Raw genomic sequence first — 27,740 nt, forward strand, 5'->3', positions numbered from 1 at the left:
TAGCTATTCTTGCCTCACTAATGAAAAAAATTAGACTACAAGATGACCAAACAACAACAAAAAGAAAATCTTTTTAATAAAGACTAACAAAGCTAAAGTAAAATGTTTCAATAAAGTGTAAAATTATTTTTTTCTTTTTTAAAATTTTGATTTTATTGTCAAGGAGATATACAGAGGGGGTTGCAGTTACACACCCTAGTGAACACTGCCTTTATTTTCAAAGCTGCTAGTGTATTTTTTTAAATCAGAATATCATCGTAAGGTTATCTCTAGATGGTCCATCTTTAAATCAATTTCACTTTCTTCTTTGTGTTTGTACTTAAAAAAATAACTGGCAATATGGGGGTTTCAACTCATAGCCTTACCCTTATTTAGCTTTACTTGCTAAGCTGGTGGTTCTTGTACTTTAAACCGTATCTCCATACTGGCTTTTTTATTGTCACTTTTGAAGTAAGAGTTTTTGTTGTCTTTTCAATGTTAGTTACCTGAGTAGCCAGGATTACAGGCATGAACTACCAACATCCAGCTCCACTGTTTACATTTTACAGTATTTGACACTACTTATCATCAGCTACACTTTTCTAAACTCCTGAATTGTATATGAATATTGCAGAAAACCATACTCTAATGATATGTTAAAAAATAGAAAAATCAGCATTATATAAAACAAAGTAGCAAATTATATGAAAATTTTAGGTATCTATCATAGAGTAAGACTTAAGAATGTAAATATAGACAAATTTAGTTTTTCTATTTGCTACAGGGATTCAGAACATACATAATAGCCAACCTCTGGTTTTTCAAAAACAACTTCTATCATGCTTACAATTGAGACTTAATCTGGGCTGATCCTTTAGGCAACTGGTTCATATAGAGATAAATGTTGATGTTCTGTTTCAAAGTAAGTAGACTAGAAGCTGGTTCTGTACAAAATATTGACTTTTCCATCATAGCAGGATTTTTGCTATAGAAGAGTAGAAGCTGTCTATAAAAGTACCTAAAAGAAATATCATAATTTTGTTAATATTTATTTTTATTTTATTTTTTTTGTCGGTCGTGGGGCTTGAACTCCAGGCCTGGGTGCTGTCCCTCAGCTCTTCAGCTCAAGGTGAGCGCTCTACCATTTGAGCTACAGCGCCACTTTCCGGTTTTCTGGTGGTTTACTGGAGACAGGAGTCTCACAGTCTTTCCTGCCCGGGCTGGCTTTGAACTGCGATCCTCAGATCTCAGCCTCCTGAGTAGCTAGGATTACAGGCGTGAGCCACCAGCGCCCGGCAATTTTGTTAATATTTATTAAAGGTGTATTTTACTAAATATCATATCAATATGTCATGGGCAATGCTCCTGTGTATCTAAGGAAAACCTAACTCTCCCAAGAAGATCTCAACTAGAGTCCAATCCCAATATAATCTCCTTTAAAACACCATTCCTTGACTACTACTACCTTCACATTCTGCAGAAGATTCATTTCTCTACTGATTCTCCATTCTTCCTAAGATAATCCTCTCCCAGATTTCCATGTGAATACCCATCACTTTTTTTTGCCTTATTTCTATTTCCCTTCCCCCCCAAAATCACTCCTACTATTTCAGTAACTTTATAACCAGCAGAAAGCAGCAGTGGTTCCTGGTTAATGGTTGTATGTAAATATGTGTGTATGAAGATGGCACATGGCACCTATCAAATCATATATGGGAAGAGGGAAGGAGGGAATATAAATATGGCAGAAGGGATGAAGTTGTTCAAAGTGCACTGTGTGCATGATGTATAGAAATATCACAATAAGGGCTGGGATGGTGGCTCAGTGGTAGAGCGCTTGCCTTGCATGCTCGAGGCCCTGGGTTCGATTCCTCAGCACCACATAAGCAAAAAGAAAAAAAAGCCGGAAGTGGCACTGTGGTTCAAGTGGTAGAGCGCTAGCCTTGAGCTGAAGAGCTGAGGGACAGTGCCCAGGCCCAGAGTTCAGGCCCCATGACTGGACCCAAAAAAAAAAAAAAGAAATATCACAATAAAACCCCCTCATGCAAATGTATGCTAAATCCAAAGAAAGAAAGAAAATAGAAAACAAAAAAAGAAAAATACAGAGCTTAGAGTAGTGTAAGTACTCCAAGTCATTTTAACATAGGAAGACAATCTGTTAGAAGACTGCAACTAAACAAATGAATGGTAAATATTACTTTATTCTAAACAAAGAACATGATTACTAAGATTATTCCACTTTCTCTCTTTAAAAATATCTAATAAAAAATAAATGCCAGTATTTAATAATACCAAATATAGTAAAAATAAAAATAAAACAGGTAATGATACAGAGGTCAGGTGCTGGGTTCCAGGAGCTCACGCCTGTAATCCTAGTTTCTCAGGAGGCTGAGATCCAAGGATCAAAGCCAGCCTCAGCAGGAAAGTCCATAAGATCCTTATCTCCAATAAACCACCAAAAGGCCAAAAGTAGAGCTATGGATCAAGTGGTAGAGCTTTAGCTTTGAGCAAAAGAGCTCAAGGGCAGTGTCTAGGCACTGAGTTCAAGCATTAGGACTGGCCCCAAAACAAAAAAACGATCAGAGAGATCTGAAAACTATGAATTTCTTCAATAACTTTTAAGATTATAAGGTTTATTTCCTATATAGAGATAACATTCTGACATTTTTCCATTAAAATGTTTAACTCTGTTTTAAAAACCCTACAGTAATGACAACACTATTAACAAAATGAGGATGCAGAGGTTAAGGGAAAACAGAAGGTGTTAACTGTTCAAGGCAGATGATGGAATTTATTATCTTCTTCACGTTTTTATTTGAAAGCTTCCATAAGGAAAAGGTGGATGAAAGGAAAGCTTTATGGTTTAAGGGACCCATTGTTTTTATGTTTATATTTTATATGAAGAAACTTCTAAGGAATAACATTCCTGGCCCCTCTCTCTACTATTCTTTTTTTTCTGTGGAGTAAAACGTCTGCAAGTAAATAGGCATGCCTCTGTCCAGGCCTTTTCTCTTTCTCTTTCATACTGTCAGCCTTACGTGTTTTCCTCTATGTAAACAATACACATACCTCATAAATGAAAGCAATACATGGATCTCATGAATGCTTTCTTTGGAGAAGCATGGCTAATTTAGATACAAATGAGATCAAGCTTACTTGGGACAAATCTAAAACTTCATTTTAATAACTTTAGTCAGTAAGAAAATATGGCATTTTTATTTTTTAAAAGACGAGTATTATTACATTTTACTTTATAAGACTTAATGGAAGCCATTAAAATCCATACACTGGACATTACAATTACCATGACAGTGACTCCAAAGGTAATATGAAAATAATGTCTCATATGCCCTTCTAAGAGACTTTTGCATGTCATTTTACTTATGTTCAACAGTCCACATATAAACAGTCCATTTTTTTCTTTCATTTCCCTGGCTCACTGGTCAGGAATATACCATTTTAACTAAAGGCCTTTACATATGACAACTATGAGCTAAAAGCATCAAGAGTTAAAGGCATTAAATATATCTGTCACTTTACCTAAGGAGAGACCTTCTTGCTGTAACAATTGCATGTGTGTCATGCAACACTCTTCCATTTGGCTTAATGCTCTGGCTATAATTGTATTCACCTGTGCCAATAGCTACAACCTCATGATGTCCAGCTGTGAAAGAAAAAGGTAAACAATAACAAGTTATTCTAAAATCCTATGTTCCATCTCCACCTCTAAGTCTTCATTTCCAGTTGGGTATAATTTATTGGCACAAAAATGGAAATAAAATTCCAGTTTCTGCAGAGACACAGAAAAGAAAAAGACTACGCAAAACTCAAGTTGCAGTAACTGCATTGAAAGAAACACAAATGGAACTACTAAGGGAAAAGATTGCTTCATGCCAAAACAAGTGCTGAATCCTTTTCCAAATAGCTAAAATTTGAAGATGAGACAAAAAGAGTTCCAGTCAAAAGAAAGAGCACAATATTACCATGCAGAACAAAGACTAATATAGCTGCTCCCATCAGTAGGATGCAGGGAGTGGTTTAGATGAGGCTAAAGAAAGGGTGTGTGTGTGTGTGTGTGTGTGTGCGCGCGTGTGTGTGTGTGTGTGTGTGCGTGTGTGTGTGTGTGTGTGTGTGTGTGATATCATGCTATGAAGACTTTGTTGATTTTAATCAAGAGCTACGAGGAAGCTATGGAAGATAATGAAGTTAAAACCCACTTGAGGTTATATTTCAATATCTCATTCCTTTCCTCAAAGTACACAATCATATAAATGAAAAATATCCTCAATATTGCCAATATGTTCAATATCCAATAATGCAATAGTAAAAAAATTGAAATATGGGCAATGGACTTGAAGAGACACTGTCCAAATCAGACGCAGAAACACAACCTCTATGAGATGTCCTCCAAATCTATGATTAGGATGCTAATTGTCAAAAACATTTTGCTGGGCACTGATGGCTCACACCTGTAATCCTAGCTACTAAGGCGGCTGAGATCTGGCTTTGAACAAGCCAGCCCAGGCGGGAAAATTCCTGAGACTCTTATCTCCAATTTCCCACCAGAAAACCGTAAGTGGCACGCTTGGTCAAGTGGTAGAGTGCTCACCTTTAGCTGAAGAGGGCAGGGACAGCCCCCAGGCCCAGAGTTCAAGCCCCATAAAAGACAAAAAAAAATCAAAACACATTTTACCAAGGATGTGGATAAAGGGAAGTATTAGATAGTACTGAGGAAAATATATATTATATTGGTGTCATTATAGAAAACTGTGGAGAATGCTCAAAAAGTAAAAACAGAACCACTACATGATCTAGTAATTCCACTCTGGGTACATAAAAGACATGAAAAGATCCTGAAGAATTACCTAAACTCCCATGCTCATTGCTACATTATTCACAATAGCCAAGGTACCTAAACAGTCAACAATAAAGAAATCCTCCATTTGCAAGAACATGGATGAACCCAGAAATAAATCATCTTGCTTCTGTATGCAATCTAGAAAGATTAAGAATAGAAGACAGGTAGAAGTGGCCACAAGTGGGTGAAATAGGGATATAGTGGTAAAAGGGTTCACATTTACAATTATAAAATGAGTATGGTTTGAAGACCTGATATACAGCATTGATTACTAAGTGTATTTAATAATATACTGTATTTGTTAAACTCCAGCCTAATGTTGAGTAGAGAAATAGGAAGATCATAGATCAATGGGAAGAGGACTATGCTAGAAAAGGAAAGGTAAAGTACAATTGCAGTTAATGTTTCTGGAAAGCTGAGTGACTAGATGCCAAACTGAATTTCACATTTTAGCAACAGGCAGTTTGACAAAAGCAATCTCCAAAAAAGCAGAGGAAAAAAAACTAAATTGGAGTTAGGAATAAACGTAATGGCCTTAACTTCCTGATTAAGTTTGGTTCTAAAATTAAGGAAACAATGACTAGGATTGAATGAAGTAGAAAGGTGCAAAGTTTAAAGGAGAGCTTAATTATTAGGGCAGTAGTTTGGGCAGGTAGGTTTCCTGGGCTACTGAAAAGATAAAAGCAAATATATATTATTTGGAATACCTAATCACAAATTCTTCTTTCATTTCTGATCAGATATGACCCTGAGACTAGAATACTGCATATGCATCAGTAATATAGCCTATTAGCCTTTCCTTAAATTGAATCATATATACTGACAATGGAAGTTCTGGAATAAAAGTGATGTAAGCTTTAAGAGAAACAGTGTAGCCAGGAACTCAACTAATTTGATCTGTAATGCTCCAAGAAGAAACTATTGTTTAATAATGAAGGGAAAAGTGTGTGGGGTAGAATAATAAAAAATTGAACTCTTCAAGATGTGAGAATAAAATTCAGCTTAAATGGGGGCATCAGCCCGTAGGAAGATAATCTTTCATTATCACAGCAAAGATGAGGGATACAATGTGGGAAATACACAGAGTTAGTGGCATGGCAGAAAAGAACATTCAAGTTTGAAAGGTTCTTATGGATACAATTAAAATTTTAGAATACATTTAAAATATGTAGATTGTGTGAGCTGCTCTTGGAATGTTCATTTGATTTCACTCAGGTTTTCCAATCCATATTACAAATTTGATCATGCTTTTAAAAGATTATTCTCATTATGTTTTCCACACAGCTTTCAAAATCGCTGTTAATACAGAACCTCTCTTCTCCTAAACTTGAAATAATGCTATTTTTATTCATCTCACTTTATCTTCCATTGTTACCTTTATGTTATTGTACTTATTATTTTTTGTACTTAAGTTTGAACATAGGCTCTTCATGCTTGTTAAGCAGGCACTCTACCCATTGGGCTATACCCCCATCCCTTGTTTTAGTTTTTTAATAAAGGCTCAAGTATTTTTCCCCCAACTGTTCTAGACCACATTCCTCCTATTTACATATCCTACAATAGGGCAAACCACTACATCCAGCTTATTGGTTGAGAAAAATATTTACTAATATTTTGCATGGGCTGGCTGTGGCCTGCACACTCTCCAAATCTCTGCACTTTTCAAGGAGCTGGAATTACAAACAAGCTATCACATCCAGCATATCACACAAATTTGTAAAAATATTTTCTCCTTTCAGCTCATGTACATCTAAACTCTAACACAGATAACTCCATCACAGCCACTAAAATTATGATTCCCCAGAACAGTTAATTTCTATAATCTTTTCTAAAATTGTTGGGTATCAATTACTGCTTAAACACATCAACTTATCAACTTAAGACTTTCTCTTCCCACCTACATGAAAAAAAGCAAGAGGAATCAAATATAAAATTATTTTAGTATAATTTGTAACTTGTAATTAAGAGATTAATATGAAGTACAGTTATCAACCCAGAACATAAAGGATGAAAAGAGATTAAAACAGAATCACAAAAAAATAATGTACAGAAGAACATTTACTTGAACATTTTGATTGTTTCTTTGAAAATGCAAAAAAGGGTGATTTTTATAGCTATCTTGTCAGTGTTATAAGGATTAGCTTTGGGGACAGTAATAGATCCCACACAGTTTAAAATATTACAGTGTTAATTCTGCAATTGTTTGCTAGTTTCTGGTCAGCATTCTTTAGTGTCTAATGTCATGTCTACATGAAAAGATTACTTAGAATCAACATTACTGACTATAGAAGAAAAGACAAAATTAAATATTAATCATACCATTAAGATCATTTTTACAAACATATCCCAAATATCTGGACTTACCTCTTTCAATTACAAAAGCAGCCAATGAACTGCAACATTTCAGATACTGTGACTGGCTAGAAATTAACTGATTAAATGTTTCTTTAACAATATGTGAAATCTTTGCATACTGGACATGCCTCCCTTCTAGAAAAGAGAATCAAAAGCAGTATGAAATTGAAGAACATTGTGCTTTTTCTTAAGATTTCTTAGATTTATAAAAAGCTAGGTCAGTATTGCATGCTCACTAGAGGGATAATGATTTATATTTTATAGAGTTTAACTTAAAAAGATATTCAAATCTCATGAGACAAGGTAATTTTTTTTGTACGTCACAGGGCTTGAACTTTGGGCCTGGGCACTGTCTCTCAGCTCTTCAGCTCAAGGCTAGTACCCTATCACTTGAGCCACAGTATCACTTCCGGTTTTCTGGTGGTTTATTGGAGATAAGAATCTCATGGATGCCAGGCTGGTTTTAAACTGTGATCCTCAGATCTCAGCCTCCTAAGTAGCTAGGACACAGGCACGAGCCACCAGTGCCCAGCCAGTAATTCTTTATTACTAGAACTGTCCCACACATTGCAAAATTGACCTATATCTCACTGATGTAGGAACAGTTGTGCTCCTCAATAATTATGAAAACCGAAATACGCTAGCATCTACTCCAAACAGAACCAATGCAAAAATTAGGCATTTAAATTCAGTATAGTTCCATATTTCAATTAAAAAGCTCCTTAACCTTGATGGTTAAAAGTAATTCTAAGCAACTAGGATTACTATGCAATAGTTTGTAAGGAAGAATACACAACAAGCCACCCAAGTTGTAGTGTTATTTTGACTTGAAATATGACAGAGCTTGAGATTTTAGGATAGGGCTGTGGAGTATATATATAATGGTTTGTTTGTAGTGAAAGGTTACTGCTCAAGAGAACAAGAAGACACAGAATCATATAGTGTATCTCAAAGTGTGGCTATACATCAGTGGATGATCGTTGACATTTCACAGCAGATACTAGTAGTCTATTAATTTGGTTCACAGTTCAAGAGATAATTTTCTAAGATAAAAAGCAACAGTGTTTGCTGTGTAATTTCAATTACACATTTTGTTTTTGTTGTTTGGAGACAGGGTCTTTCTATGTAGCCCAGACTGGCTGAAACTTGTTCTGTACCTAAGGTTTCTTTCAACTCCTGAATGTACATTCTGATTGCTGGGATTACAAGCACATATCCCATGCCTATTCATTTTAATTTTCACTTGCTTAGTAATTGTTACCCTCTAAAGGCACACAAATACTGAAAGTTCAACATTAGCAGCCTTGAGCAAAATTCTGTTAACTAAACATTACAGTCTTTTACATGTCTTGTTTAAACATGGATTTTTCTTTATTACTATTAGCACTCTGTGGTAAAAAAGTGAAAATTAAAAAAAGTTGACAAAGAGTCACAAAATTAGTCACAAAGTGAAGCCGTGATACAAGTAGAATGAATTGATTGGTTGTTTATCACAAAAACTCATAGTACAGAAAATCAACTTCCCTTTTTTTCAGTTTTTCTTCAGTAAAGGTTTTGAATTCAAGACCTCACGCTTGCTAGGCAGGCACTTGACTCATGCCCCCAGTCAATTTTATAAACTATATTCCTTTAAAAAAAAACTGAAATACACTCACAAATTTTCCTCTTTAGACACAACATCACTATTGATTAGTTTCATGTAAGTATTTTGATAATAACCTATAAATATATACATACATCAACAAAAAAATAAAATCTGATATCATGCTAAAGCCCACTGTTTGCATTTACTTGGTGAGAGAGAGTAAAGGCAGATGTAGCTAGAACAAAGGCAATAGTAGATGGGACACAGCTGGGTGGTGAAGTACTTCCCAGCATGTGCAAGGCCTTTTGTTTAATCCTCAAAAGACAAAACAAAACCCTCCAAATGTACCAACAAATCTCTTAATCTTAGAACAAACAATAAATACTGAGGATACATCAAACAAAATGTTCACTAAATATATCTCCTCTCAACATCTGAGTGAGAAAATGCATAGCAAGTATGTTTCCTCTATACATGTCTACTAGTTGTTGAGCACATTAAGGTTTCATAAATTATTATGAATAAAGGATAAGATAAACAAAAGTCACATTCAAAATTATTTCACTCCATTTCTTCGACCACAAATTTCAAGTGGAATTCAGTTTCATAAGCAACTTAATCCTATCACTGTTACTTTATTTTTGTACCAATCATCGAGCTTGAACTCAGGAGCCTACGCACTGCCCTTGAGCTTTTTTGTTCAAGGGGAGCTGGCTTTGGACCACAATCCTCCAATCACAACCTCCTGTGTAGCTAGGCTTACAGGCATTAGCCACCAGTGCCTGGCTAATATCACTATTTTTAAATGAAGATATTGTCTAACTGGAAATACACAGTCAAGTAGTTAGGCTGTTAAATAACAATCACCTTGATAACTAGGTCAACATGAGGTATTCAACTGTTTTTCCTTCAAAAGAGTAACATTCAAATTCTTGTTTTACCAATAAAATCTGATATTTTCTTCACTTGATTCCTGACCTAGACCTTCCAAACTGGTCTTGACTTTTATTTTTTTAAAGTACACGTTATCTCTTCCTCAAAAACCTGTTTTCCCAAGATAATAGCAAGCTATATTATTTATCAGTTCTTGAGATTCTGCTCCTTTAGTCATTAAAAATGTCCACAGAACTTGAAGGAAAGACAAGAGCCTCTCCATAATAAGAGATGACTACTGTCATCCCTGATTGCTCTTTTGTTCATCCATTCTTTTGTCAAGTGATGATACCTGACTATTGGATTTTGACTTCTGAATGTGTTTTCATTCCATTCAAATACACAAATGTGCACACATTTTCTTTGTCTCAGACAAACCCAGAAGACTAAGCTTGAATAAACATCCCCCAAACTTTCCAAATTCTACATTCCAGGCCTGGAAAATGAAAGAAGCTCTTTTCCATTTTACAAAGACTCTAAGCTTAAGTTCAAAATATGACATGTTTTTAACATGTCACAATGTAGAAATTAAAAACAAATGCCCTGTTTTTCAGGAAATAATAGTCTATCAGCTAAAAAATGGAACTATTATTCAATATTGCATGTGATAAGGTGTTACAATATAACAATGCAAGTATGATTTAGTGAGAAGCTACTGAGAGCCAGGAAGGGAGTACAAGTATTTCACATGTTTGGATTATTTTACCCTCACATTAAGTCTACAGGGTAATCACCATGATGGTAATTTTACAAAGTAAAATTAAGGGAACTGAAGCAACTGCCTATACATCACACGACTAGTAACTTAAAGCTGTAGTCTCTTGAGTTTAAGCAACTAATAACTGCCATTAAAAGAAAGTGAATAGATTATGCAAAGTTTGAGTGCCAGATGACCATCAAGCATTTGCTTTTGTTGTTTTAAGACAAGGTTTCTCTATGTATCCCAGGCTGATCTTGAACCTGAAATCCTCCTGCCTCAGCCGTCCCAGTGCTGGGTTAACAGGTGTGTGCCACTGTAATGAAACCATTGGTTTTCATTAATGATAAAACCACTACAGCAAAGAATTCCCAAAATAGCATTTATATGAACTTCACAAACTACCTCCTTGTAAGATAAAAAACTCCTTAACCCATGCTCTCCATTTCTTATTCCCTACTTCTCTCAATTCTATAGAACTATAGAATGGAATTTTTCTCTTTGTAGAAGTACAAAAGATTTCAATAAAAATTCATTTGCATTTTCATAAATATACCTATTTAATTATAATTTTAGTTGAAATAATCTATAAAAAACACAAAGAATTTTCCTACCATAATGTACTTTTGAAACATATGCTGGTTCAGGCGCAACAACAGGTTCTGCAGGGATAGGAGGAGGACCTAATAAATAAGACAAAAACATAACAAACATGAAACTTCCATGTTCCAAACAGATGGTACTTTATTATTGTGTAATAATAGTAATCCAAAGCGATTTTTTTAATGTATCTGTTATTGCTGGGTCATCAGCTCAGTTTTGATAAACTCATTGCTATTTTTGTTATTAATTATGCAAATTTCTGAATTTCAGTATAATACAATGTGGAACACAGAATGAGAAAAATCTAAAAGCTGGTAAAGATAGGTACATTATTAGATGTTAATGCCTGGACTCCAAATTGTCAAAATTGACTTCAAATTAGAAAGTTAACTTTTTATAGTTACAATCATTACCTTCTAAATATGTTGAAGAGAAAACTAAAAGAAAATCCCTGTATGACAAAAAAATTAAGAAAAGTAGTCATGTAATCTGACATACATTATATGATTCTAATACAAACTTTTAATTAAAATATTCTTTATGTCAAAAATGCAATCTAATCCTACACCTAATAGAAAATTATTTTTGAAAATAAAAATAGAATATACACAAAAAGTAGCTAGAAGTAACACTATCAAGTATTAAAAATAAAGATAGAAAATACATACATAGACATGGATACAATAGGATAAAAGTAATTTTATATTAACATGTTATTTTTTAGTTAAAAAGGTATATACCAATGCACTCTGCAGTTAAGCAAAGTGGAGAAAATGAATCAACCTATTGTAAGGAAAAATATATTCCTGGTGTTAACACTTAAATCATTATATATGGACTAAGCATATTAATAAATCAGAAATATAGTGAACAAGAATTATAAAAATCAAGAAAATACTCCAAGTACTTATCAAAATATGACACATTGAAAAAATAAGACTGCATATATATCAAAATTTAACAGAGGGCTGGGAAGGTGGCTCAGTGGTAGAGCGCTTGCCTTGCATGCATGAGGCCCTGGGTTCGATTCCTCAGCACCACATAAGCAAAAAGAAAAAAGCCGGAAGTGGCGCTATGGCTCAAAGTTGGTAGAGCGCTAGCCTTGAGCTGAAGAGCTGAGGGACAGCGCCCAGGCCCAGAGTTCAGGCCCCACAACTGGACCTAAAAAAAAAACAAAAACAAAAAACAAACCAGAATTCTAAATTGCTTTAAGTAGAATTCAACTTAGTCAAAAATCCACAGACCTTAAATATTAAGAAATAGAAAGCAGCTACTAGCCTAAAAAAGCCAAAAATTCATAGGAATGTCATCTTAAAAATAGTAAGTTTATTGTTACCATGTAACATCAAATGTATACATTTTTCTTTTTAATTATCTCATTTAAGGGCAAACCAAAATGTAATCTAACATGCGTAGTGGCAAAAACATGTTAACATAATCTTCAAATTAATTGACATTTAATACTCATTCGGTTGCATATAAGTCTTAACATTGCTCATTCATTTACTTATAAACCTAATGAAAACCATAGAATGTAATTACTAGTACTGTTGTGACCTTGCAAATGAAAGAGGTCTAAAGGGCAAAAAAATGTCTTCCAAGGTTGACCAACGTTACTATCAGCAAACTAATTAAGATTTTATCCTTAATCTATTTACTATTCAATCTCTTTTTGACCATTTTCTCAAGCAACTACTATTTACTAAACTCGGCTCGGATAAACTGCACCAACATAACATTAAATTCTAGTATTATATGTACAATGTTACATGCACAATATGAATCCAATAAATGACAGGAAAAAAAACCACTTTTCAGTACCTGGGCCCATTAATAAAATAGGCAGTCAGTGTAGCAGTATGATTGTATCTTTTGGTGCTGAAATATGTACTGGCATTTTAACTAGTATTAAGTATGCCTAAAAGGTATTTATTCAAATTCTGTAACTTATTTTGTAGCTGCTAATTAACTTGATTAACATAAATTTATCATTCCTTCTGGAAGATGACCATTTTTTCAGATACTTTATAATCAAGAACAATTTACCTGATGATTCTATAACTCGTGGTTCAGGTTCATCCAATTGTAGAAGCTCATCAAGAGCTAATTTTGCTGCATTGGATCTCGACTCCTTCTTATTTTGTCCCAGTCCAGTCTTGTATTGAATACCATCCACCACAGCACAAAAAGCAAAATACGGTCCCATAACATTACCTTGAAAAAGAACTTACAATGACTGCTACAATAATTCACTCTGGGTGTGTATATATTATTTTGAAAAATTTTTGGTGCCTATCCTGGGGATTGAACTCAAGGCCTGGGTGCTGTCCCTGAGCTCTTTTGCTCAAGATTAGTGCTATTCTACCATTTAAGTCACAGCTTTACTTCAGTTTTTTTGGTAGTTAACTGGAGATGAGAGTCTCACAGACTCTGATGGCCAGGTTTGTTCTAAATTGCCCTTCCTGAGTTCTCAGCACCCTGAGTAGCTAGTATTTCAGGTGTAAGCCACAAAGTATATTGCTAAAAAACATTTCTGCATCTGGGGAAACAATTCAGTATAAAAATCCTGGAAAACTATTTAGTCTAAAATCCCAACTAAAAAGAAGCTATTTTGGATAGCGTCTTTCAAATAAAAGTATAATTATAAGAAAAAACTAAAATATCAGTCTTTTTGTAGGGCTAATAAGGATTAAAACTATAGCCAGATGAGCCCTTGAACTAGTTCTGAGCATAAAGAACCAACTTCAATAAACAGGTCATACACGGGGAAGTTATGTTTACCAATAGCACCAAATATCTATTAAACAATCAGAGTAAAATGTAGATTTCTTGGAACACCCTTTTCCTCTTTAAAAACTTCATTACAACAGAGTGCTATAGCTGTAATTCTAGCTACTCTGGAGGCTGAGACCTATTAGATCAAAGTTCCAGGCCAGACCAGGGCAAAAAGTCTTTAAGCCTCTGCCTCCATGTAACCAGCAAAAATGTTGGGCTGAAGGCATGTCTCAAGTGAACTAGCTATGGAGCAAGAAAGCCAAGTAAGAGAATCCCACTACAAGTGGAACATCTTGTGTCTTTTGATTGTCATAATACTTTTATCAGCTACAGAACATAAACAGCACCAAGGTAAGCAACTTAATCTACTACAGCTCAGTTGTACAAGAAAGCCCACAAGAAAAACTGAAATAGAAAAGTAGATCCTAAAGAATTAAAAAGAATGTTTGGTCCAAAATGCCCAGATTTGCTTTTACACAGTTACTTCTTATTTATCAGATGAAAAATGAAATCATCTCCTAAATTCATCGGTCACAGATTTTTTCAAGCTTTACTTGCTGCAATTAGGAGCCTAATCTCTATATTGTTTGGTTATGGATGGTTAGTTTCAACATTTCTGCAATTAAGCCCCATTATTTTAGTTCCTCAGATTAACAATCACGTTATACCAATTACCAGGAATTCCTGACAGCATCCTTCCATGATCTCATACCTCAGTTTCCCCAATTCCTTCCTTTATAATCACCTGTGTTCCAATACAAATTTATTGATCCAGAGAATAATTAGTATACTTAACAAGTAGCCCACATGATTCTCATGCATGGAATACTACACATAAGTTAGTAATTGTTCTGTTGAGCTGAGCTTTGAGCTTCATTCTGCTTATAACCCAAATTAATATGGTTCTAAATCACAGGTAGTATTTTTCTAAAATACTGACAACACACTGCTCTCAATAATAAACAATACTTTGAATATAGAATGAACACCATTAACAATGAATGGGATCATGTTTTTGAGTAGTTTTCTTCAGACAGTTAAGATTTTTTTCCGTCATTTTTCCCTTTCTCCCTCCCTCCCTCCTCCTTTCTGTGACTAAGAACCTATATTTTTCAATGGTGATCTGAATATAATGCAAGAAAACTATTGACTCAAATAGAGATTAAGCCATTGTTGCCATTACAAAAATGCATTTTTGTAATACTTTCTACATTTAAAAATTTTTGTCACATTAAATTTACTAGTAATTTATTCAAAATAATAGATTAAAATTTTACATCATTGTGACAATCTTCACTAAAATTTCAATAACTTTAAATTCTTTCACAAAGATATCAGATTTGAGATTCATAATGTCTAGTAACATGAAAATTTAAAAACCTAATTTACCTTTGTGTGTTTTAGGAAAGTAACTACATGATAGGAGATTTTTCAGGTAGGGGGTTTAATGAATAACAAATAGTCCGCACATAAAGTAAATGCTGTTTACCAATAAAATGTTTGAGTTTCAGTGGCTAAATCTGGCCACAGTTTTTTCCTTTTCATAGAATCAATTTCATTAATACAAATATCTACCATTACCAGGAATATACATTTTTTTGACAGTCCTGGGGCTTAAACTCAAGGCCTGGGTGCTGTTCCTGAGCATCTTTTTGCTTAAGGTTAATGTTCTACCATTGTGCTACAGCACCACTTCCAGCTTTTTGAATAGTTTACTACAGGTAAGAGTGTTACTTTTCTGCCTGGGCTGGCCTCAAAACACGATCCTCAGATCTCAGCTTACTGAGTAGCTAGGATCACAGGTATGAGCTACTTACACCTGACAAGGAAAGCATTTTTATTGCAAAGAAGTATATACACTACAAAATAATCCTTGTGTCTGACTTAAGTTCATTTAGTCACACACACAAAAATTATAACTATTTTTGTATATTTGAGTTATGTATATTTTATATTTTATGCTAAAGCAAAAACTACAAGGTTTCTTATATATATATCTGTCAAAGTGTACAATAGTTATTTTTAGCATTAATACTGAATGCAGTGAGCACGTGTACTACCAAATGTTCCATTTGTAATGGAAAAATGTTTTCCCATATCGACATGACCAAAACAACTTAAGACTTGCCTGTGGTTACAGTTTCCTTAAGGTCAAGCTGAACTCGCTGCATTTGGGCAAACTGGTGCAAGGCTGACACAGGATTTATCTCTCCACGTTTGTATTTCACTATAAATTCTTTAGGTATTTTTTTTGGAGGAAGGACAGGATTTGAAACAGATGAAAGACCTTTGGAAAGCAATGGCTCTGGAAAATTGCCTAAAACAAATGTTCACATTGGTCAATTAAGTTAAAAAAATGAGCTAAAACACTAAATCCTCTTTAAAAATCAAAGATATGCTTAGTGATACATTTTTTCATTAGATTTTTGTTTCTACTAAACAACTCTGGTACCATGTGACAAGTGCACTATGTTACCTTATTATATTATTTGGCATGTTTCTACTAAATAATTCTAGAACATGTGACATACACAATCTGATATTTCATTGTATCCTTTGGAATACTAATTTTACAAAGAAGTGATATTACTATGGTATCCTAAATGGTATCCAAGAAGCATGGAATCTTAGCAATGTCAAGGTCATCAAAGGTGTGCCCTTTTTTTTTTAACAAATGATGTCACTAAGGCCTAAAATGGAGAGAGCTAAATCTAGATCTGTTAGACCCATATCTCAGTTCCTTCTTTCAAAAACCACTGTTTTATACTGTTTTATATGCCGACCCTTCTCATATAATTATTTTCATTCCAATTCACTCAAATTTTCTCAAAGTATATATTTGTCCTTACTTTCTAATGCTTAAATAATATGTAGAATCCAAATCAGCCTCTAAGTCCCCTCCTTTCCCCTGCAACCTCAATCTCACAAAAGGCAAAGCCACATTTCACAGTGGAGGGTGTGACAATTTAAAATTGTGACATGAGCATCAAAGGAGCGGGGAAAGAAAAACTTCACAGGTTTCCTACATAAATCTGGGAGACAGACGGCCAGCTTTAGGTGGGAGCAGAGGTCACAATGAAGTAAAGATCCATCTTTTTCTCTCTAATGAATGGGGAGAACTTTCAGAGGATTCTTAAAAGGAAATGGAGGCACTTCAAAGGAAAAAGAAGTCGTACCCGTCACTTGTGTAACCTTAGACGCCATGCTTGACAGGCTGCCACTTTCTGAGGGAAATCCCGCGGGCGGTGTGGCCATCTGGGCTGGTGGTTGAACTGGTAAATTCTTTTTCAGCATCTGAGCAAAGCTAGGGACCCTGGAACTCTGAAACCAGTCACTGTCGCCAGACATTTTATCATCTACAAATCACGTTCAAGTCGGCAGGAAACGGAAACAAAAAACTAGATGAAAAGTGGGTGGGGGGACCCCGACACGCTTACTGTCCGCACATTCACGCCAATGTGAGCAGGCCCCTCTTTGTTTGTTGTTATCCTAACCCACTGAGACGGTCCATCCTAAATCCCTGCCGTCGAATGTAACACAAAGCTGGGGAGGAGGGCAGAAGCCTCTTCATCCTCTCAGGCGTGGAAGCAAAGTCCAGAAGATTCGAGAAAACGCCACAGCCACGTCCGTCCCCGCTGCTCCCACACCCCCGCCTCCGCCCCCCCCCCCCGGCCTTTAGCCGCAACTCACCCCCGAGGTTGTGCTCCTCCTCGTCCTCTCGACTGGACACCACTGCCGACAAGTGGGTGGTCAAAGGGAGGCCGAGCCGCAGGCCTGGGGTGGGAGCTCGCCGGCTGCCGCCTGCCGCCGCCATGGCTTCCTCCTCCAGGCGTCAACCTCTCACCTCAGGCTGCTGGGCGCCCAGCATGCCGCGCGGCAGCACCAATCGCGTCTTTCGAAAGCCGCTTTGACAACGACGTGGGCCTGCGGGACCCGCCCAGTACGTGACCGCGTGGGCCGGCCTCGGCCAATCACCAACGGTTTCCTACCGCGCATGCGCCTGTCACATCCTTCCCCCCCCCTCCGCACTTACGTCGCTTCTTTCTACCCCACGCCCTGTATCTTAGGCCTGGTGAGGCTGTGAAGCCAACGTGTTTCCTTGTCGTCCTCGAGAGATGTCGACGCCTTTCTCTGACCACTCTGAACTGGCATACCGCCACTTTCCCTTCTGTCAAAGTCTTGTAAGTCACTCTGTTTGTCCTCCTCACCTTCCGCCTCGTGCCTCCAGCGGTACTCACCGAACTCAGGGATGGTTACCTATATATCTGTTGTCTCTACCAAGGGCGTCCCCATCCGGGTGCGGGCGGCCCTCCAGGAGCCATGTCCCTGAGACCTGGGTGCTGCCCCTGTGCCTTTTCACTCAAGGCTGGTGCGCTTCACTTGAGCTAGGCCTCCACTTCTAGCTATTGGGTGATTAGGGATAAAAGCCACCAGCACCTGGCTTCGGGGGACTTTAATGGAAAGGCTTCTCCATGAAGTAGATTTGGCCTTCACAGAAGTCTTTCTGAGTGCAGGGGTAAACAATCACCACTTTCTGGGCTCATGCCTATAATGCTAGCTACTCAGGAGGCTGAGATTTGAGGCTCACAGTTTGAAGCCAGCCTAGGCAGGGAAGTCCTTGAGACCCTTATCTTCTACTAACTACTAAAAGGACTTTCTCTCCTACTGTGGGTTTGTTCCCTGTGCTGTTTTTGTTACTACGTCTCTGTAGTATAATTGGAAGTTCATTATTGTAATATCTCAAGTGTTGTTCATTTTGTTTGGTTCCTTTTGATATTCAGTGTCTTCTATAATTCCAAATGAGATTTTTAGATGGACTATTATATTTCATTAGTATTGTGATGGGTGTTGCATTGAATCTGTAGATTCCTTAGGATAATCATTATTATATTGAGGTAAGTCCTAGATTCTACAGTTCTTTTATCGTGATAAGATAAAAATCATATGATCATATGATTTTTGTCTGTGATTCTGTTTATGTACTGCATTACATTTATTTATGTATGTTGAACCATCCTTGTATCCTCAAAATGAAACCAACTTGTAGTCTTTTTTTAAAAAAATTTAAATTGTATTGTAAAGGTGATGTACAGAGGGTTTACACTTACCTAAGTCAGGTAATGAGCACATTCCTTTCTAAACAGTGTTACCCCTCCCTCATTTTGTCCCACTTTTTCCTCTCCCAACTTCCTTCCCTATAGTAAGTCTTTTTCCATACGTTGTTAGTTCAGCTTACCTGAATTTTATTTATAAATCATACATTGGTGCTTTTTTTTTTTAACAAAGCTTGTTTATATTTCTCTTCCCCCACCCCCCATGTTTTCTTTTAGGATGAGTGAAATACTTCGTACAATGAGTTTGGAAGTATTCCTTCCATTTCTGTGTCATACAAAAAAATTGAGTAATATTGGTGTTCTTTGTTAAAGGTATGATAGAATTCAGCAGATTTGGTCCGGGGTTTTTATCCTCCTTCAATGTTAGTTAACTGTTTATGGAATTTTAAACATTTCTGCTAGATTTTCTAGTTTATTTGAATGTTGAGTTTTAAAGTATTTTCTCATGACCCTTTGAATTTCATTGGTCATTTTTTATACTCTCATTTTTGTCTTTAATTTTATTAATTTGGCTCTTTTTCCTTCTTAGGTAGATTTATAAATTATATTTATCTTTTCAAAGAATCAACCATTTGCTTCATTCATTCTGCCCTTTTATTTCTTTCTATCTGTTAATTTTGAGTTTGACTTGTTCTTTATTACCCTCCTCCCCAGGAACTGGAAGTACACTAAGTTTTTATTTGAGAGATCTCTGTTTTTGTTTTTATAGGCATTCATAGCTTTATGTTTTCCTTTTAGCACTTCCCTTTTCTGTCTCCCAAAGGTTCTGGTAGACTGTATCTTCATTTTTATTAGATTCCAGTAATTTATTTACCCTCTTTATTTCTTTAACAACTCGTTGTCATTCAACCATTTGTTTGTTCAATATCCATGTGTTGCAATCCTTTCTGTAGGTTCACTTTTGTTGAGTTCTAGTTTAGTTCCAGTATAATCTGATAGAATATAAGGGAGTATGCTCTGAAGATGTTAAATCCATTTGGTCTGTGGTGTCATTTAGTTCTGAGGGATTTTTTTTGTTTGTTTGGATGATCTACTGACAAGTGTAGAACTGAAGTTTCTCACTATACTGATGTCTTTCAACACTTTGTAAATCTAGAAGCATTTGTTTGACTTGGTGTACACTGGTATTTGGTGCCTGTGCTAACAACTGTTACTTCTTCTTCTTTTTTTGGGGGGGGGTCCGGTTGTGGGGCCTGAACTCTGGGCCTGGGCACTGTTCCTCAGCTCTTCAGCTCAAGGCTAGTACTCTACCACTTTGAGCCACAGCGCCACTTCTGGCTTTTTTCTTTTTGCTTATGTGGTGCTGAGGAATCGAACCCAGGGCCTCAGGCATGCAAGGCAAGCTCTCTTCCACTGAGCCACCTTCCCAGCCCTGTTACTTCTTCTTGATAGATTGTTTCCTTTTATTAATATGAAGTGACATTCTTCATGTCTTCTGATTAATTTTAAAGTTTGTTTTCCATGATATAAATATGGTTAATACTACATTCTTTAGTTGTACCCTTTGCTCGGAAAACCTTTTTCCATCCTTTTGCCTTTATCCTGTATTTGTCTATGTGACTGAGATGTGTTTCTTATAGGCAACAAATGGTTGGTCTTGCTTTTTAATCTTGCTTGCTATTTTATGTCTTTTGATTAGAGACTTGAGATAGCAACTGCAATAGATGGCTTGATATGCTCATAACTGTGGTTAAAATCTAGTAACCCATTACTGATGAGCATTATTAGCATAAATTCTTTTGCAAATTTTGAAAACTTTTTCTTGTTGTCTTTCTACTCATTTTCTGTTGTGAAGGAACTCAAGAATGTGTTTACAGCCCCTAACAAGGTCATCACATTCTTCTCCTTATCTCACTATCTGAGTATAGGAATAATCACCACACCTAAGAGTAGAACTCTGGAGAATGACCCTGAACACAGGGAAACAAATAGACTCAAGGTCATCATTTGATCAAAAGTTATCCCTTGCACATACCTCTGGAAGCCCAAGTGCCTTAGCTTTTCTTTTTAAACAACAACAATAATAATGGTCTTCCCAGAACCTTGGAGTAGGACTTTTTTTTTTCTTGAAATACCATTATGTACAGCACTGATTTTGAATAGCAAACTTTTCTTTACCACCCAGTTCTTAGTATTTGTGAGTTGGAATTGAGTTTAGGGGACCAGAAATTCAGTATGAGTATTGAGAGATATGCTATGTTTCTTTTTGTTGTTTTTATTATGCTTCTTTCCTATTCTTTTTCTGCTAATCATTTTTTTTTTTTTTGTCGGTTGTGGGGCCTGAACTCTGGGCCTGGGGACTGTCCCTCAGCTCTTCAGCTCAAAGCTAGTGCTCTACCACTTGAGCCACAGCATCATTTCTGGCTTTTTCTGCTTCTGTGATGCTGAGGAATTGAACCCAGGGCCTCATGCATGCAAGGCAAGTACTCTACCACTGAGCCATCTTCCCAGCCCATTGCTAATCCATTCTTTAGTGACATCTATTTCTAGATTTTTCTGTTTCTTTTTTTTTCTTCCTCTACTGTGTATAGGATACTTTATATATCTTTTACAGTGCTGGCTTAGTGGTTATGAATTCCTTTAGCTTTTCTTTTTATTTCTTCCTTGATTATGAAGGATAATAGCTTTAGTGACTATTCTAATACAAATTAATAATTACTCCTTTAGAACTTGAATTACGTCCTGTGTTTTCTTGCATGTAGTTTGTGTTTAGAAATATACTATTATTTCAATTAGTTTGCATTTGCATGTGACTTGTCTCTTTCCAGCTTTCAAAATTTTTCTTTGTTCAATATATTTAGGGTTTTAACTATAATACGTTTAGGGATCTTTGAATTGCCTTTGGTGTTCTATAAGCCTGCAGTATCTGAATGACCTCTCAAAGTTGGAGAACTTTTCTATTATTTTATTGAATATGTTATAATGATCTTAGTTTGGATCTGTTCTATTTTTTAAAATATGTTTTTTTAATTGTAAAAATACTGTACAAAAGGGTTACAGTTACATGAGCAAGGTAATGAGTATACGTCCTATCAAGCATTGTTGCCTCCTCCTTTGCTTTTCCCCTATCCTCCCTTCCCTCCCACCACCACAACTATAATCTCACTCTCCCCCTCTCCTCTTCATTCCTCCCCACCTAAATTGTAAAATTCGCTTTTCAACATAGTATCTCGTACATCTCATTGTTACAGTGGGTCAACCTGTATCCCTATTTTAGCATTTTGTTTTTTCCCTTCCTTCCCAACCTAGAGAAGTAAATATACAAGATGCGGGGCACTGATATCAAATACAGTGAACACAGGGGTTATACCATGGGGGAGGAACATACAAAGAACAAAAAAATCACATGGTACATTATGAATATATTAGGAACAATAGCAAGAAAGAAAAAACCACTTGTGTCCCTATCTTGGGGTTCATTTTGCTTAACTTCATCTTATCTGGTCATATGTACATAGCATTTGACCTTTTCTGCTTGTCCCAGACATATACTCGTTGTTGCAAATAAGGGAAACCATGGGACCTATGTTTCTTTGGGCCTGGCTTACTTCACTTAATATAATTTTTTCCAAGTCTTTCCATTTCCTAATAAATGGGGTGATGTCATTCTTTCTGATGGAGGCATAGAATTCCATTGTGTGTGTGTGTGTGTGTGTGTGTGTGTGTGTGTGTGTGTATCACATTTTCTTGATCCATTCATCTGAGGGGCATCTGGGTTGGTTCCATATCTTAGCTATCATAAATAATGCTACCATAAACATACTTGTTCTGGTAGCTTTAGTATGGTCTTGTTCTATTCAGTGATTCTTAGATTTATGTCTTGATGGTATCCCACCAGTCTTGCATATTTTACTCCTGTTAACTCAGTAATTTTACATTGCCTTGTCCTCTAATACTGTAGATAGTGCTATTCACAAAACTCTCTATTGAGCTTTTTATTTGGTTTAATGAGATTTAAATTTGTATATTTTTTCATAATTTCCATGTCTATTAACTTCCTCTTTTGTGGTGGAATGAGTGAGAATCTTGAAGGAGGTGACATTATATGCATAAACTGCTTTGGGTAACTCCTTTGTACACTACTTAAAGATAATTTTAAAAAAAGAAACAGTTTTGTCACATCTTTTTTTGTTGTTGTTGGTTGTGGGGCTTGACCTCTGTGCTTGGGCACTGTCCCTGTGCTCTTCAGTTCAAGGCAAGCACTCTACTGCTTGAGCCACAGGGCCACTTCCTTTCTGTCACATCTTGAACCTTACTTTATTCATACCTTAGATTGCTCTTTGAGTTCAATCAGTAGTTCATTTGCATCTTCTTTGATTTCAATCAGGGCTAATAGATCTATTTACATTTTTCATCATCTTTATCATTGATCTTTTGAGCCCATTGTTAGAGATCTTTTTTCTCTCTCTGTGGAATTTTTGACATTTGGGAAGGCATAGTTCCTTGTGATTGCATTTTACTAATATTTTTTTGTTGACCTTATGCATTCCAGTGGGAGTTTTTGGTTAGAGGATTTAATTTTCTGTGGCCTTTCGGTTGGCAATTTCTCAGTGTTTTGCTATGACTGTGTCATGGCAGGAATATGCTGATATTTTTTGTCTCTAACCTGTACAGAATAGTTCAGCCATAAAATATTTAACTTTCCAGCTATAAGAGGCTCACCCCTGTAATCCTCCATACTAAGATCTGAGGGTCACAGCTCGATGACAACTCAGGCAGGCAATTAGCCAATAAAAAACTGGAAGTGGAGCTGAACTAAAGTGGTTGAACATTGCCTTTGAGCACAAAAGCTCAGGGACAGCATCTAGGTTCTGAGTTCAAGCCTCAGGACTAGTACACATATGTAAAGAAGTAACCACAGTACTCAAGATAAAGGAATATAGAAAAGGAAAGGAACAGGAGGAAGAAAACTAGGACCTAAATTCAGAAAAAAGTTCTTAAATGTATAAAATAATTCTAAAATTAAAAATATTAAGATTGATTGTGAAATAGAAAATTGAGTAATCAAAATTTTAGTCTGAATTAAGTATGCACACAATTAAGAAGGAAGCCTAGTAATTACTGGATGATGTATATCTAGGACTAAACAGAAGGAGGGGAGTGGGGGGAAACCATGAAGTAACACTCTAGAAGGAAATATACTCATTACTTAATGTAACTGTAACCCCTCTGTACATCACCTTTACAATAAAAAATGCATCTCATAAAAAAGAAACAAACATCCAAATAAAACATGTAAAAACAACAAAACATTTATTTAAAATTAAGTTATATAAAAATACTACCCAGAAAAGAAACTAATAAATCAGCAAAATCAAACAATGAGAGAAAGAAAAAAAATTCAGTTCTCAGCAGTTATACTCTTCTGTCCAGCAGGTGGCAGCATAATGACAGGTTCCACTCTATTTGGTTCCTCAGTGCAGGAGGGGAGTTTAGAGATCTATTAAAGGTCTCCAGTGAAGACTTCTAACTTCTAGGTTCTAATAGTCCTCCTTTCCTCACTCTCCTAATATGTAGATTCCTGGTTTTTCACCTTCTGCAATCTCAGGCTGACTCAGTCTGCTGTGATCAGCCTCCTTCCTGCATTCAATTCTTCACTCTGCTGCTTCTGTCTGGGTTGCCTCTGCACCATCCTACATTGAGCTGAGACTGAGAGCCATGTCTAGCTGCACACCAGTGTTCCATGTTTGTTTCTTGGGGACAATCTGGGATGTAGTGGGTATGGGCAGAGCCTGAGGCTTATGGCATTTCAGTATCATCCTCAAGACAATTGGGTTGGTGCTGTGCTGGCAGTAGAGGTGCTGTTGTGTACTGGGGGATGTGTTCACTTCCTGCTACTTGTGAGGTGGTGGAATTCAGACCACAATGTCACCAGCTCTGCATTTTCCTTGGTAGCTCTTGCTCAGAAGCAGTTTTACAATTTAGTCAAGTCTAGTTCTGCAAGCTTCATCTTCATCTTCTGTTATTTTTATGGTCATTTCCCTAATTATAAATTAATACTGACCATCAATTCATGTATCTTTTCCATACATAACTTGGTGTTAGATGAATGTTCTTAGTCATTTTCTATTGGTTACTTTCTTATGTTGACATTCAAGAGTAAATTATTTCTACAAATCCTTTATTAGACATATAATTTGCTAACTTCCAGTCTGGGGATTTATTATTTATTTGTTGTGGTACTGAGGTTTGTGGTTAGAACTTGAGCCATGTTTCCATGCGTTTTTGCTTTAGTTATTTTTCAGGTACAGTCTTGTGTTTTTGCTTAAGACAGGGGCCTCAGACTTTGATTCTCCCTATTGTTGGATCACAGGCACCATCACATGATTGATTGAGTCTTGCTAACTTTTTGCCTGGCTTGGAACTATGATCCTCCTGAGAATTACTGCCTGAGTAGCTAGGATTACAAGAATGGTCTACCATGCCCACTCAGCTCAGCCTGTATTTATTTATTTTCTATGTTTTTTTATTGTGAATATTGTACAGAAGGGTTACAGTTACATGAGGAAGCTAACGAGTACATTTCTTGTCAAGCATTGCTGCCTCCTCCTTTGTTTTTCCCCTACCATCCCTTCCCTCCCACCTCCACAACTACACTCCCCCTCTCCTCCCTCATAAATTGCAAAGTTACTTTTTCAATATAGTGTCTTGTACATCTCATTGTTATAATGGGTCAATCTGTATACCTATTTAAACATTGTTTTTTCCCTACCCCTCCCCAAATTATACCTACATCAAATAAAGTGAAAACAGGGGTTATACCATGGGGGAGGAACATACAAAGAAACAAAAAAATCACATGGTACCTTATAAATACATTAGAAATAATAGCAAGCAAGAAAAAAATAAGTTGTGTCTCTATCTTGGGGTTCATTTCACTTAACTTCATCTTATCTGGTGATATGTACGATAGCTTTTGACCTTTTCTGCTTGTCCCAGACATATACTAGTTATTGCAAATAAGGGAAACCATGGAACCTATGTTTCTTTGGGCCTGGCTTACTTCACTTAATATAATTTTTTCCAAGTCTTTCCATTTCCTAACAAATGGGGCAATGTCATTCTTTCTGATGGAGACATAGAATTCCATTATATATAATATATTATATAATTATTATATATACTATTAAATATATAATATATATTATATTATTAAATATATTATTATATTTTATATATGTTATTATATAATATATATATTATATAGAATTCCATTATATATTATATATAATTCCATTTTATATATTATATATTATATAATATGTTATATTACTTATATATTTAATATATTATATGTATTATGTATATTATATACATAATACATATATTTAATATATATAATGGAATTATATGTCTCCATCAGAAAGAATGACATTTTTATATATACATATATATTTATATATACATATATATTTATATATGTGTATATATATGTGTGTGTATATATATATATTTATATATGTGTGTATATATATGTATATATACACATTTTCTTGATCCATTCATTTACTGAGGGGCATCTGGGTTGGTTCCAAATCCTAGCTATGGTAAATAATGCTGCAATAAACATAGTTGTGCTGGTAGCATTAGTATGGTCCTGTTTGTGATCATTTGGGTAAATGCCCCAAAGTGGGATTGTTGGGGCATAGGGGATCTCTATGTGGAGTCTTTTGAGGAACCTTCATACTGCTTTCCAAAGTGGTTGAACAAGTTTACACTCCTACCACCAATGCAGTAGGGTTCCCTTCTGGCCACATCCCCTCCAGCATCTGTTGTTATTAGAGTTCTTCATTATGGCCATTCTAACTGGGGTGAGGTGATATCTCAATGTTGTTTTGATTTGCATTTCTTTTATGGCTAGGGAGGTTGAGCATTTCTTCATGTGTCTATTAGCCATTCTTATTTCCCCTTCAGAGAAGTTTCTCCTTAAGTAATTAGCCCACTTATTTATTGCGCAGTTGTTTAAGGATTTATTGTTGGGGAATTTAATTTTTTGAGTTCCAATATCTTTTAGATATGAGACCCTTGTCCGTTGTATGGCTAGTGAAGATCTTTTCCCAATCCGTGGGCTTTCTATTGATCTTGTGTTGGCATACAGAAAAGCCATTGATTTTTGAGGGTTAATTTTATACCCTGCTACTTTGCCAAAGTTTCAAATCAGGTTGAGTAATTTGGGAGTAGAGTCCGTGGGATTCTTTAAATACAAGATCATGTCATCTGCAAAGAAGGAGGGTTTTACTTCATCTTTCCCTATTTGGATCCCCTTTATATTTTCATCTTGTCTTATTGTTATAGGTAGGAATTCTAATACTAAATTGAAGAGAAGTGGAGAGAGTGGACATCCTTGTCTCATTCCTGAGTTAGAGGAAATGGCTTTAGTTTTACACCATTAGGTATAATGCTGGATGTAGGTTTGTCATAGCCTTTTGTATTTTGTATATTATATTGAGGAATGTTCCATGGATTCCTAGTTTTTGCAGAGCCGTCATCATAAAAGGGGTGTTGGATCTTGTCAAATGCTTTTTCTGCATCTATTGAGATAACCATGTGGTTCTTACCCTTGCTCTTGTTGATGTGATGAATTATATTAATTGATTTGATATTGAATTGAATTGATTTGATATTAATTGAATTGATATTGAACCAGCTTTGCATCCCTGAAATGAATCCTGTTTGATCGTGGTGTATGATTTTTTTTAGATGAATTGTTGAAGTTGATTGGCCAAAATTTTGTTGACAAGTTTTGCATCCATGTTCATCAAAGAAATGGGTCTATAGTTCTCTTTCTTTGATGAGTCCCTGCCTGGTTTTGTGATGAGGATTACGATGGCTTCATAAAAA

General features: G+C 35.9%; 1 protein-coding gene across 2 annotated transcripts in view; it reads right to left on the bottom strand.

The window, feature by feature from the left end:
* Window positions 1-17,134, bottom strand: part of Adad1 (adenosine deaminase domain containing 1 (testis-specific)) — a 29,894-nt gene extending 12,760 nt beyond the window's left edge. The window contains exons 1-7 of one of the 2 annotated variants that reach the window (XM_013022135.1): window positions 16,962-17,134; window positions 15,914-16,102; window positions 13,057-13,224; window positions 11,022-11,090; window positions 7,202-7,327; window positions 3,520-3,643; window positions 827-964 (exon numbers count right to left, since the gene is read on the bottom strand). In XM_013022135.1, the coding sequence (XP_012877589.1) occupies window positions 827-964; window positions 3,520-3,643; window positions 7,202-7,327; window positions 11,022-11,090; window positions 13,057-13,224; window positions 15,914-16,102; window positions 16,962-17,133 (986 nt within the window). In that variant the 5' untranslated portion in view covers window position 17,134. Of the gene's footprint in view, window positions 1-826; window positions 998-3,519; window positions 3,644-7,201; window positions 7,328-11,021; window positions 11,091-13,056; window positions 13,225-15,913; window positions 16,103-16,961 lie in introns of both variants that reach the window. The other variant, XM_013022134.1, reaches the window with a different exon arrangement.
* Window positions 17,135-27,740: the final 10,606 nt, after the last annotated feature.

The sequence above is a fragment of the Dipodomys ordii genome, unplaced genomic scaffold (genome assembly GCF_000151885.1).
Source record: "Dipodomys ordii isolate 6190 unplaced genomic scaffold, Dord_2.0 Scaffold60, whole genome shotgun sequence".
Lineage (NCBI taxonomy): Eukaryota > Metazoa > Chordata > Mammalia > Rodentia > Heteromyidae > Dipodomys > Dipodomys ordii.